This window comes from Tamandua tetradactyla, chromosome 12 (assembly GCF_023851605.1).
Source record: "Tamandua tetradactyla isolate mTamTet1 chromosome 12, mTamTet1.pri, whole genome shotgun sequence".
In the NCBI taxonomy this organism is placed as follows: domain Eukaryota; kingdom Metazoa; phylum Chordata; class Mammalia; order Pilosa; family Myrmecophagidae; genus Tamandua; species Tamandua tetradactyla.
This window is the reverse complement of record NC_135338.1, coordinates 3787729-3801323: the sequence shown is the minus strand read 5'-3', so window position 1 is coordinate 3801323 and position 13595 is coordinate 3787729. Positions and strand designations below refer to the sequence as shown.

The 13595-nt window shown below is 36.5% G+C and overlaps 1 protein-coding gene across 5 annotated transcripts in view; it reads left to right on the top strand.

Annotated features, from left to right (window-relative positions):
• SLC38A6 (solute carrier family 38 member 6) overlaps positions 1 to 13595 on the top strand; it is a 66585-nt gene that overhangs the window by 8238 nt on the left and 44752 nt on the right. For all 5 annotated transcript variants that reach the window (XM_077122454.1, XM_077122453.1, XM_077122456.1 and 2 more), the window contains one exon: positions 13207 to 13259. In XM_077122454.1, the coding sequence (XP_076978569.1) occupies positions 13207 to 13259 (53 nt within the window). The remainder of the gene's footprint in view (positions 1 to 13206; positions 13260 to 13595) is intronic.

Sequence of the window (13595 nt, the reverse complement as noted above, 5' to 3'; positions counted from 1 at the left end):
GTACCCGTGGGACTGTCCTCTGTTCTGTCTGTTAATACTCCCTTGGTGGGCTCATATGGCTCTCATATTTATATTTGTAGCCTGATCTTCAGTCTCAGCTCTGTATTTCCTAGTTGGGACCTTGGACAAGTTACTGTTGAGCCTCTATGACATCTCCACTTGGATGTGTAATATCCATTTCAAATATACCGAACTCTCTTTTTACTGGCAATCGATATCTTCTACTCTTTTCCCATCTAAGTAAATAGTGATATCTTCCTTCTAGTTGCTCAAGCCAAGAAGAGGGGTCACTCTTGACTTCTCATACTCATTGTCTAATCCATGACATCTGTTGCTCCTCACTTCAACAAATCGGAATCTGATTACTTCTTCCTCTGCTGCAATCACCTCATCCAAGCTTCCATCAATATAATAGCTTATTTATTTGTTTCCTACTGTCTATTCTTTACAATTCAACCAGAATGATCCAGTTACTGTAAGTTGAGTCACTCCTTTGCTCAGTCTTCCAATGGCTGCCCAGCTCACTCATAGTAAAAGCCAAAATCCTTGCAATAGCCCAAAAGTCCTACATGATCTTGTCCCCATTTATATCTCTGATTTATCTCCTACTCTGTCCTTCACTTGGTTGTAGCTACTATTATTTCACGTAACATACTTTTATATCATCTACTGTGTACTGGGCATGATTCTAAGGAATTTATAAATATTGATGTATCTAATCGTCATAGTAATCCTATGACATAACTACCATTATTATCCCATTTTTAAATGAGGAAGCTGTGGAACAGATTAGTTAGTTACTTGTCCAAGGTCCCAACTAGGAAATACAGAGCTGGGATCTAGACCCACACAGTCTGGCTCTAGAATTATCCTAGATATCTAGAACTATCTAGAGCCATGTTCTTCAGACTTGCTGGATAGTCTCCTTCCTCCCTCCTCCGTTCTCCTTTTGCCTGGAAGTTTCTTCCCAGATATCCGCATTGGCTTGCTCCATCACTACCTTTAAGCCTTTGACAAGTCTTACTTTCTCCGTGAGTCTTCTTAGACTCCATTATTTAAGATTGCAGCTGGATCTGCTCCCAAACACTGTCTGCCCTCTTCCCAACTCTTTTTTTTAAAATAGCACTTTTTATAACCTGGCATTCTATATATTTTACATATTTTTTGTCTTTCCTCCACTAGAATGTAAGTTTGTTAGAAAAGAGATTTTAGTCTGTTTGTTCACTGTTAATCCCAATTGCCAGTAACTGACACAGAATAGACACTCAAGAAATATTTGTTGCATGACTGATGAAGGCATGTATGAACGAACTGAATGCATCAGTTCAGAGGTGGGCGTATACAGCAAGTGCCGGGTCATTAGGTTGATCCAGATAATTTAAGTCAGTACCCATAGAAGGGCTTCATGGAGGAATGAGATTTTAATTTATTATTCCGAAAACATTTATTGAATTACTTCTATTAACAGACTCTATTATAAATAATGGGAATTCAAAGATGAATAAAATTCCACCTCTGATCTTCAGGAAACCCTAGGATAGTAGGGAGACAGACACAAATTATTTCTGCAGTGTGCCAAAATATTAAAGATATGTACAGTGTGCTCTGGAAACAAAGAAAAAGAATCTAACCTAACCTAGGGAGGTCAGAGTGGATTCCTGGGTTTCGTTCTGACTGCCTGTTCCTTCTCAGGTCCAAGCAGGGTCCCTCTTCAGTAACAGCTCGTGTTGTGGGATACACACAAGGCCTTAGTTCTGATTCTGCTGCTTCCACTTTTGCGACTGCAGGCAAGTCACACAGCCAGTAAACAGTGAAAAAGCTATTTAACCTCTCTATGCATTAAGCCAGTAGTTTGATTTCATTTTCTGGAACAATAAAGTTATGTTTTAATTTGAATAATTAAGAGCACATTTAATTTATTCAAATTTAGATCATTGAAATACCAGTTATTTTTGGAACCCTTATGATATTATGATTTTTGCTCATAGAAATGTTACTTGTTTTTTTCATGTTTATTAAGTATCCAGTCTATACTTTTTTTTTTTTGTATGGGCAGGCACTGGGAAATGAACTCAAGTTTCTGATGTGGCAGGCGAGAAATCTACCACTGAGCCACCGTCCTACTGCCCCAATCTATACTTGTTTTTTGATGTTTAAAAATAAAACAAACCCTAAGTTAAATTTTTTGATGAGTGCTATTCTGATAACTTGCTCACTGAGAAACTGATACAAAATAGGTCATTTTAAAAGCAATTATTTGATATACACCCATATGTAACACTGAAATAAAAGCCTTTTTGCTTTAAATTCTTGGAAGGAAGTTTATTTTTATTTTTATTTTTAAGAAAGGACAGACAAATTTAACCATAATATACAGGAGGGATGCTGAAAATGAACAATAAACATTTAGTCTAGGTAATCCATGCTTAGCATATAGTAAATGTTCAATAAATGATTGCTAGCATTGTTATTATTGGTCTTTCTTGATTGTACATTATTGAAATACAGAAAATGATAACTTAAACAAGATAAAGTTTATTTCTCTCTCATGGAAGAGAAATCTGTGGGTAGGTGGTCCAAGGCTGGAATGGTTGATCCCATCAAGGACACAGGCTTCTTCCTTTCTGACTCACCATTCTCATGTGTACCCCCTCCACCCCTGCCCCCACCCCTCACCCCCATCCCTGAGATCCAGAATGACTTCTAGAACTCCAGTGATGGCATCCACATTCTAGGTATCAGGAAGAGCAAAAGGGACCTCTTCTCAGCTGAATCTCATGGTTTCTATTTGTATCTTATTGTCAAAGCTTAATCAAATGGCCATACTAAGTTGCAAAGGGGCATGGAAAATGTAGTTTTTATTGAAGGTGGCAGTGGGCCTAACTAAAAGTTAGGATTCTATTACTCAGAAAGTAGGGGAACCAGCAGTCTCTGCCTCACCAGGGTTGTGTCTTAAACTTTGATAACTTAATTACCAATTATGGGCTGATAATTCCAATCCAGGATTTTTAGATTCACATATGAGCTACAATTGGACCTGTCCATTGGATGTCTCAGAGACATTTTAAGCTCAACATGTGCAAAACTAAACTCATCATGTTTCATTCCTGACCCTTCAAATATTTTCCTTTCTATATCCCTTCCTCAGTAAATGGTACCTCCCAGCTTAAATTTTATAATTTAATATAAAATTATATTCACCTCACATTTAATCAATTACCAATCAATTTTGTAAATATTTCTCAGATCTAATTTTCTTCTTCCTTACTGCTACTGTATAGTTCAGGCCATAATCACTCACTGAAATTACGATTGAGTTGTATCATAGCATGCATTTAACTTCTTTGATTTCAAAAAGGGGGAGAAGAAAACAACAGTTTAAGTAGTGTTGGGCAGTTCTGCCTACTTTCCACTAAATGAACATACACTTTTCTGGGGAATGAGTGTGAGGCAGGAAATGATATGCCCTTTGTCAGTCAGCTTTTATTTTTTTCTTTAAGGCTGACGTTTATTGAACTACTGCTTGCTCAATGCTGTTTTAAGATATTTACATGTATTAATTAATTTAATCTCACAGCAACCATGAGATAGCTACTATATCCACTTCGGAGATTAAGAGACTGAGTTACTGAGAAATTAAGTAGTTTGCTCAGTGTTGCACACCTTGTCAGTAGAAGAGCTGATATTTGAACCAGACAGTCTAACTCCAGAGTACACTTTTATATACACTCTACTGCCATTTTCTCATCTGTGCCAGTTGGAATCTGTGCTGAACTCCAGAAGTGCCATGTCCTTTAGACCTCATTGGGTATTCCTGGCTGGGAGCTTTGTGATGGTTCCCATGGAGATGTGACCCACTGAGTTGTGGGTGGTAACTTTTGATTAGATGACCTCCATGGAGCCGACTACCCATTCCAGGTGGTCTTGACTAGTTTACTGGAATCCTTTAAAAGTGGAAGCATTTTGGACAGTCCCTTTTTAGAGCCAACAGAGAACCAACAGGTGGAGAGCCCACAGGCCAGAGACCTTTGGAGATAAAAAAGGAAAATGCCCTGGGGGAGCTTCGTGAAACAATAAGCCTGGAGAGAAAGCTAGCAGATGCTGCCATGTTTACCATGTGCCTTTCCAGTTGAGAGAGAAACCCTGAACTTCATTGGCCTTTTTTTTTCACAGCTTTACATTTTCAGGCAGTTCCCTCCAGCCTCTCCATTATATCTTTTTTTTCTTCTTTTATTTTTTTAATTGCCAAAAAACACCAAACAAACACAAACATTCCTGTTTTGATCATTCCATTCTACATATATAATCAGTAATTCACAGTATCATCACATAGTTGCATATTCATCATCATGATCATTTCTTGGAACATTTGTATCTATTCAGAAAAAGAAATAAAATGAAAACAGAAAAAAAAATTCATACATACCATACCCCTTGCCCCTCCCTTTCATTGATCACTAGCATTTCAAACTAAATTTATTTCAACATTTGTTCCCCCTATTATTTATTTTTAGTCCATATGTTCTACTCATTGGTCTTTCTTGAGTGAAGGTAACCTCTTATTGGTGCCTTAATTTGGACATTTTTTATAGACTTGCTTTCATTGGGACAATTTCATGGCCTTAGGACTGTAAACCTGCAACTTAATTAATTCCCCCTTTTAAAAGCCATTCCATTTCTGCTATTTCACATTCCAGCATCTCGCAAACTAGAAAACCATCCTTACAGAAACCTGGAGTTTATTCTCTGGAGAAGGTGAAGCAAAAAGACTGGATTCATAGATACACTAACTATAGCTAAGGACTGGGTCAAATTCCTAAAAGCAGGAGGGTTAAGTGAATGTCTTCTAACAGAAGGGGATTCCCAGCCTCCGTGCTTCCTGGATTCTGAGGATGCTAACACCCAGCCTTCTTTTCGCAGTTAAGGGAGTGGAGAAGTATGCTCTATATAAATCTCACTTGCCGAAAGAAAAGCCCTTTCACTACAAATAGTTAGGGTCCTCCAAGAAGCAGCTCGGTTCTTCCTCCTTGATCGCGTTCTCATTAGGCCAACTACGCAGTAGGCATCACCCACACTCACAGAGCTACTGTTGAACGTTTTTAATGCCTCAGATTTAGGTAAACAGCCAAGTGTCACTAAACATTTGAGGGAAATGTTTGACATGAAAGATATCCACTAAAACAACCATAAACAAACCAACCAATACATAAGGAGAGAAAGAAGCAAACAGAGAAAAAGAGGAAACAGATGAAGCAGGGACCAGATGAAAACTTGAAAAAGAACTGTATTTAATAGCCTCTGGGAACTGAAAGAAGATATTGCTTGGAACAAAAACAAATTATAAAAAGGGTGCATTCAGAGAACACGTGAGCCCTAGAAATTAAGAATAAAATAAAAATTAATTTAGTAGTTGGGTTGAATGAATTAAGGAAATTTCCTCTGGGCAGGGTGGGGGAGGAATGACAAAGAGCTCAAAAATAGGGGAGAATGGATGAGAAAATTAGAGGAAGGGTCCTGGAGGTTCAGTCACAAATAATGGAAATTTTATACAAAGAGAGAAGAGGTGAAATGGAATGTTATAAAATTATCATCAGGATAATACAAGAACAGTTTTTGTAACTGGAGGATATTAGTTTCTGGATTGAAAGGGTTTGCCTAGTATCCAATATAGTAGTTATAAAAGAACCCACACAAAGGCACATCATTGAGAGAAATCAAACACCTGTTTTATAAAGAGAAGATTCTAAAAGCTCTCAGAGAGGAGAAACAAACAAAAAGGTCTCATACAAAGAATCAAAAATAATAATAGCAAATAATTCCCCAGAAGCAAATACTATAAATTAGAACACTATAAAGCAATACCTTGAAAATTCTTGGGGAAATTGATTTTGATATAGAGTTCTATGGCATTTTCATACCTTCAAGGCCTCAAAATATTATCTATCCCCCATGCACCCTTACTTAGTGAGCAGCGGAAGCTGCCCATTACCAGAGTTGGAAAGTAAACAGATAAAGGGCATCCAGCAATAGGGGAGGACTGAAGAGAATTCTCAGGACAAAAAATTGAGCAGCATATCTAGGAGCACCCTCTAGAAGAGAGTTGTTCTTTCCGTAGTGGTGCAGCCACATTTCTAGACTTGCGTTCAGGATGGAAACCTTTTCTCATTGCTCTGTCTGACGGGAGTGCCTCTCCTCTCTGTCTGTCTAGCTCCCGTTTGCACCAGCAGTACCTGAGTAGGCTAGCAGTCAGGTCTGGCTCTTACAAAAGACTAAGAATAAAGTAGCAAGAGGTTAAACTGAGACAGTAACAGGGAGAATAAAAGTGAATGTGGAGAATAAGGTAGAAGGAAACATCTAGGATGTCTCCTAGATTTCTGGCTTAGGCCACTGGATTAATGATACTGTTTTTAAAGGTGTTAGGAGCACAGTAGGAGGAGTTAGTTCAAAGTGAAAATGAGCCCAGTTTTAGATATATGGTCTTTGAAGTATTTTTGGATGGACAGATCATAGAACTGAAGCCCAGGATAGAGGTTCGTTCGTTCATTCATTCAATACTCTTTATCTGTTGGGAATACAGAGGTAAATCAGACCCAATTTCTTCCCTGAAAAAGGGTATCGTCCAATAGAAGAGATAAATGTGTTAAGAAATAAATTTATTATGTAGTGTAATAAATGAAACACTTTAAATATATACCAGGCACAGTAATAGCTTAGAGGACAAAGTGTTTGCCCTGCCTGGGTTAGAAGTGAGAGTCAGTAAGTACTCCTAGAGAACTGGGGTGAAAAGGAATTTGACTAGCAGATAAGGCAAGAGAATATTCCAGTATGTGCAGAGATAAAGCACATTGTATTCAAGGTACCAAATATTGTTTACTATTGATGCATATGGTGCAAAGGAGAAAATGAAGCTGGAGAGGTTGACAATTGTCAGATCCTAAGGAACTTTGAGTTTGCTGAGGAGGTAGGAAGCCACTGAGGAGGTGAAAAGAAAATTTTTAGCAATGAGGAAATAAATGAGGATTAAAATGGCCCCCTGAGCTCCCCATTTTGTTCTTTCTCCTCTGGAGCAGTGATTCTTAATTCTATCAATCCCAACATCCTCTTTTTAAAAAAATATATTTTGTAAATTCTTAGTTTACTATCCTAAAATGAAATTCCCATAGGTATTGTAACCTCCTTGTGGCAGGCTGAATAATTGACCCACTGTCTCCCAGTATATGTGTGTCCTATTCCCTGGAACCTGTGAATCTTACCATATAGGCAAAAAGGGACTTTGCAGATATGATTAGATTGAGGATCTTGTGATGGGATTATTCTGGATTATCTGAGTGGGCTCTAAATGTAATCATATGTATCATGGAGGGAGATCAAGGACAGAGGAGAAGAAAGCAATGTGACCATGGAGGCAGAGATTAGAGTGATGCGGCCACAAGCCAAGGAATGCCGGCAGGCACCCAAAACTGGAAGAAGCAAGGAATGGATTCTTTCCTGGAGCCTCCAGAGGGGAGCATGGCCCTGCTGACCGGCTTATTGATTTCGGCCCATTGAGACTGATTTTGGACTCCTGGCCTCCAGAACTATGAGAGAATAAGCTTCTGTTTTGTTTTGTTTTTTTAAAGCCACTTAGTTTTTGGTAATTTCTTAGAGCAGCCATAAGAAACTGATATACTACCTATACCCACAAAAATGGCACAACAGTAAAATAAAGGACAAACAAAAAGTATATGCTGTTGATGATGTGATTTTCCTAAAGTTGACCAATTTTTGGCAAGATTCCAAACAAAACAAGTTATAGTCTTTTTTGCAAACAAACAAGTTATAGTCTTTCCTGCGTTTACATGGCAATTGCATTCCTGGAAAATTTGTATTCAAACCATTAACCAATGTTTTCTCAACATTGACCATTGTGTTTGACAAACAGAAGGTTATTTAATAAAGGGGTGGTGAATGGATGGATGGCTACAACTACAGAGAGATTATATCTTATAAGTTCCAAAATCCTTATGTAAGGCAAAAGTTATATATAGTTAAAATTACCTTTAAAAACTCTGTATATAGCTTATAAAATAGTGTGTTAAACATCTACATGCCTGTTACACGCCTTTGTACCATCTCAGTAAATTCAATAAACGTTCATTCCCTTTTTTTTGGTCCAGAATTGGTCTGGGTACCATATAAAGGATATTAATTGCTTTAGGGAATGTGATGAATCTCATGATGAAAACTATTAAACACTGCAAAATGCTGTGACTATGAGAGGCATACAGGAACTGAAACTGACTGAAAGACAGTGGACTCCTGTTTCTCCTTGCACAGCTCACTGTGGTCATTTACAGTGTTTGGAATGGTAGTCAACTATCCAAACTGTGGATCTTTTATATTTGTCTCTTTTTTTTCTCTTGATTAATGAGCATAGTTTACCCACGACCTTGTAGGGGGTGGGTGGCGAAGTGTTCCCAGCATCTAGTGGGTAGAGAGCGGGGATGCTACTGAACATTCAATGACGACGAGACAGTCCCCCATAAGAAAGAGTTACCTGAACCAAAGTGCAGTCGTCCCAAGGTTGAGAGACCCTGGGCTAGTTGTGCTGTGCCCTCCCCGGGTAGTGTATCCTTCATAGTGTTTGCCTCCACACTAGACTAAGTGCTCCCTGTAGCAGAAGCTGAGCTTTTTGTTATCGAGGGGTGGGTGTGAGTCTCTGCAGGGTTAATCATGTATTAAAATTAATTTTCCTTTTCTTTTTTATCAAAGATAATAAGCACGTATCACACACATATATGCATACGGCCACAAACACACGCACACACACACTTTGAGTAGTTCTCCATCCATTCTTCTCTACTTGTACTTCCATTTCCCAAATTAGCAACATTTAAAGAGTTTGTTTTTATTTCTTTTGGTGGTCACTTCCCTAAATCTAAATAATGCTCTTATACTGTTTTTTATTTATGATTATCTGTTGATACTTTGTTATGAAAGGTGAGGATTTACACAGATACACTAATCCATCCCCTTACCCCTTTTCACTGGTTGTATTCAATAGTTCTTTCACTGATTATTTTATAACTTTAAATAATACATTTAATTCTTTTATATTTCATCAGCTTTAGACAGCATCTTTTGAGTCCCTGCTCTTAAATGATATTCGTGCCCCTATCCTTTCTTTCTCCTATCCTCTCTCTTGTTTTCCAGACTGCTGTATCTTTGCAATGTCAAGGTTGACAGTATTTACTTTCTATTTTGTAATCATGTTTAAGTCTTTCATAGTTTATAGGTTGAGTCTAAATGTTAGAAACTGATGAATAGCATTTATAAGAGTATGACTATGAAGATCTTATTCTCCCCAGAGCCAAGTGTTGTGCTGGGATCCTGGCTTCTCTGTGCACGCAATGTCACAGCCTCTGTGCCGTTTGAGAGAATATTCCTGGTATCATAGTATTGTTTTCTTTTACTGCATTGTGTGCTCTAAAATGATGCCACATTTAGTTGATAAACTGATGTTTTAAACACCTGTCGAGAAAGATAAAAAAATATGGCGATAAAGTTACATGGGAAACAGTAAATGAATGACCTTCATGGACATTATTGGGGAGGAAAAAAAGAGAGGAATATGATGGGAAACACAAGGAAAGGAATTTTAAATTAATAAGGATATGTTCCAAATGGCCAACTTTCTGAGAGCTGAACTGTATTTGAATAACTTATGTCCTTCAATGCAGATCCAAAAATAATATTGCTGCTGCTGGAACTTGGGCTTTATACTATGCCCAGAGTTTATTAATTGTCCTGTTTCATTGAGAAAAAAATGCAAAGCAGACAGAACACTGCAGTAACTGGCTGGAAATAATTCTACTACTTTGCGGGAAGCAGCTTTCCAAAGGATTTCTGTGCAGACAAAACTCTTGGGCTAGCCAAAATAGCACTGAAGAGTGCCTGTTGATATTGAACATTCAGAAAGAAATTTTCCCCCAGTTTATTTAATTTAGATTTACAGCTTATCAGCCCCCTCGAAGCCTCACAGTGATTTCTTCACGATAAACATGTAACTTCCTAAAATATATTACTAATGACTGCTTGTGGTTATTTAAGGAGGGTTATACCAGGTACTGCCTCTATGAATTCCTATAAATAACTGAATTAACTTAATTTTCATAATTAATATTATTCTGGTTCTGTAGGAATATGCTATTGCTATAGCTGTTATCCTTACATCTTATTTTGACATCCCTCAAAACATCTTTCACTTTACAAATAAGATTAAAACATTGATCATATGAAAAAAACAGAAAAAATATCCCCTATTAGTAGATGAACTGATACTTCACTTACTTAACATGAGAGAAAAATAATATGGCAGCTTGAATAAAGTCAATAAAGTATTTGGTAGAGGAAATGAAACAAAAGTATTTCTGTAGTATCTTTTTGGTTGTTGTGTTGAAATGATGCAGAAAGCGTTTAAAAAGAGAATATGGTGAAGATAAAGCATTTGTCTATGAACTGATTTTATTTGAGTAAAGCCTGAATGTTAAATCATAAGCCATTATTCATATTCATGATGTCTCAGATATGGAAACATGCGTCCAATTTTTGCAGCTAAAAAGAAGTATGACGACAATGCTGGGACGTGCTGACTTGAAAGGCAGAGTTAAGGATTTGAGCATTTAAACTCCGCGTGAACGTCTAAGTCTTTTTTAGTCTCAATTTGGGCATTTTCTGTATTTAAAGATATTTTCATAGAACTAGAAAATACTAGACCTTGAGAATGATTTGGAGATGTTTACCCCTATTGTCAGAAATCGCATTTAGAACTGTCTGCATTAAGCTGTTAGTTTGATTGTATTTTATGGAACAATAAAGGTTTTGCTTTTGCTCCTAGTAAAGGTATTTGCTTTTCATGTTTACTATATGTACAATCTATACTTGTTTTCTGCTGATTGAAAACAAAGCCCTTGGAGGCAGGCCACGTGGCTCAGCAGGCAGAGTTCTCACCTGCCATGCCGGACACCTGGGTTCGATTCCCAGTGCCTGCCCATGTGGAAAAAAAAAAAAAACCCTATTTCTTTCTTTTTTTTTGGGGGGGGGGGAGTCCTGATAATTTGCTCACTAACTGAGAAACTGATACAAGTTATGTCATATATAACACTGAAATAAAAGCCTCCTTGCTTAAAGTCTTGGAAGGAGAGTTGTTTTTCGTTGTTTGTTTTTTAAAGAGAATGCCATGATACTTCTTTTTATCTCATGCTTCAAGTGAGTGTAGACTTTTTAGAAATCTTGTTTATATGACATAACAAAATTATATTTTCAATGTCAATTTAAATAAAAGTCAACATTTAGACTAATGTTTTAGAATAATAAATATAAGGAATTGTATCCCTAAATAACATTTTCACTAGTTATTAAAACAAATTAGCAACCATTTATTGAATAAAATAATTTTTTAAGGGCATTCACTTTAGAATATGTTAATTTGCAAAAATTATTCATGTGTTTCATATGGGAAAAAATTCTAATTTTTACAGTTCTACTTTTTAATTTATATTCTAAAATATATCCAAAATCGACCTCTGTAAGATTATTATTGAAAGCTTATGTTTAAAACACAAGGGTTCCACCTTTTTATTATCAAGTTACATATCCCAAGTTCAAAACTGCATTGTCCCTATGTGCTGTGTTTAGCAGTATATAAATATATATTTTAAAAATAATTATACCTTCCAGGAAGTTTCCAGTTCTTTGATCAGCTTTGATAATAGCTATTTAAAATTTTTGTTCGTAATTAGTGAAACTTATTTTTTCAGTATTTGACTGTTCCTTTTCCGACTCTGTAGTTATAATATGAAAAGACCTGCTATTCTTTAAAAAGTCTTATATCTACATACCAGGAGGTTTTTGGTTATGAAAGTCCGGAGGTATTTTTTGTTAATATATTGGCAGTTTCCTGTAAACTTAAGAGGAATATCTTGAGAGGATATATTAAAACTGGCTTTAAGAAATGATGAGCCGTATTTTTGACTCATAGGAAATATTTATTGCTGCCGCAGGGGTTAGTATCTGCTTAGTCAGCTTCTTTTTAGTGTAAACACTATAAGGGTAAGCGTATATTATACAATGCTTTTACTCCCCATTTTTACCAATGGCATCACTGATTAGAATATGAAGGTAAATGGGCTAAGGACATGATTTGGTTCTTTTATGAGCTATTTAATTTTCTTTTTTGTGACCACACTTCTTGAACATGTGAAATGAAAATGTAATTTAATATTATTTATGATGAAAAAAGAAAGTGTAGGCTCTCCTAATAGTGGAATAATAGTACACATTGTTTCGATTAGGAACACATTCTTGTTATCCTAGGTAGACTGCAAAAATGAATGTCTCTGAGAGTGTGATACAGTTCCAGCTAGCTTTAACTATTTGCTTACCCGGTTTCTAGAAACCATTGCCAAGAAAATTTACCTTTGAGCAGTGTGGTGTGTGGTGTGCCATTTATTGAGGAGTAGGGTCGCTCTTAATTGATTATTTCATTTGAATTAGTGCAGTCTATGTGGTTGCTAGACAATCTTGGAATTTACTAAGCTCTGCCTGCTCTAAGAGGATTCTATGCTTACAGACTATAAGTCTTCAAAAGTTGCCCCCCAAAGTGGTCATTTTGCTTAAAAGTTTATCTAACTGTCTTATAGCTATAGGGTGGTTGCTCCTAACTTGAGCATCTAAACTACTAGGAATTTGCAAACTTAATAATGGGAGTATTTGAACTACTTTTTCTAGTTAAGAGAAATCACGAAATTTGCTCACAGAATAACTTAAAAGTAGATATAGAGAGATGCCAGATAAGTAGTGCTATTAGTCAGTGACCAAAATTACATTTGATTCATGTGTTGACACTAGTAAAATGACATGTTCTACCAAGACATATGAGTATGATAGGCATTTTGGGTTATATTTGGGGGTGAAAGTTAAACATTTGAGGCAAAAAATTTTGTCAAAGACTTTTATATAAAATACCCAATTAATTCAAACCTTTCATCTTTATTTGAGAGAGTAGGGAGACTTCTCTTTTCGCCTGCTTGTGTCTAGTCCTGGTTGGCCTGAATCATACATGTTATACCATGCTAAGTTTGTAGTAGAGGAATAACTTCCTTCCCTTTAAGACCTGGCACACAAATAGTTTTGCATAAATGTGTAAACTATATTTTCTCTTAGCAGCTGTGACATCTTATGAAGATCTTGGACTCTTTGCATTTGGATTACCGGGAAAGGTATTTATTTTTTCTTTTCACTGTGTCCAAAATCCAAATAGGCATTTTTCCATCTGTTTCAGGTTAAAAGTGATAGTTACATGGAAAAAGAAATTAGGGAAATTAGAGGAAACTAAAATGTAAAAGACTGACAGGAAGAGAAGGAGAACGAGAAGAAATCTTTGTGTGCCTTTCCTAAAAAATGCATCAGTACATTTAATTCAACACTTAAATCTTTTAGTAGATTTCACCCTGATGAAGGAAAGCAATGATTTGAATAATTTTAAAAACAGTAACTATGACCAATTTTGAATTTTCCTTAGTAGTTATGATTACATATGCTGAGCAAATTAAGAA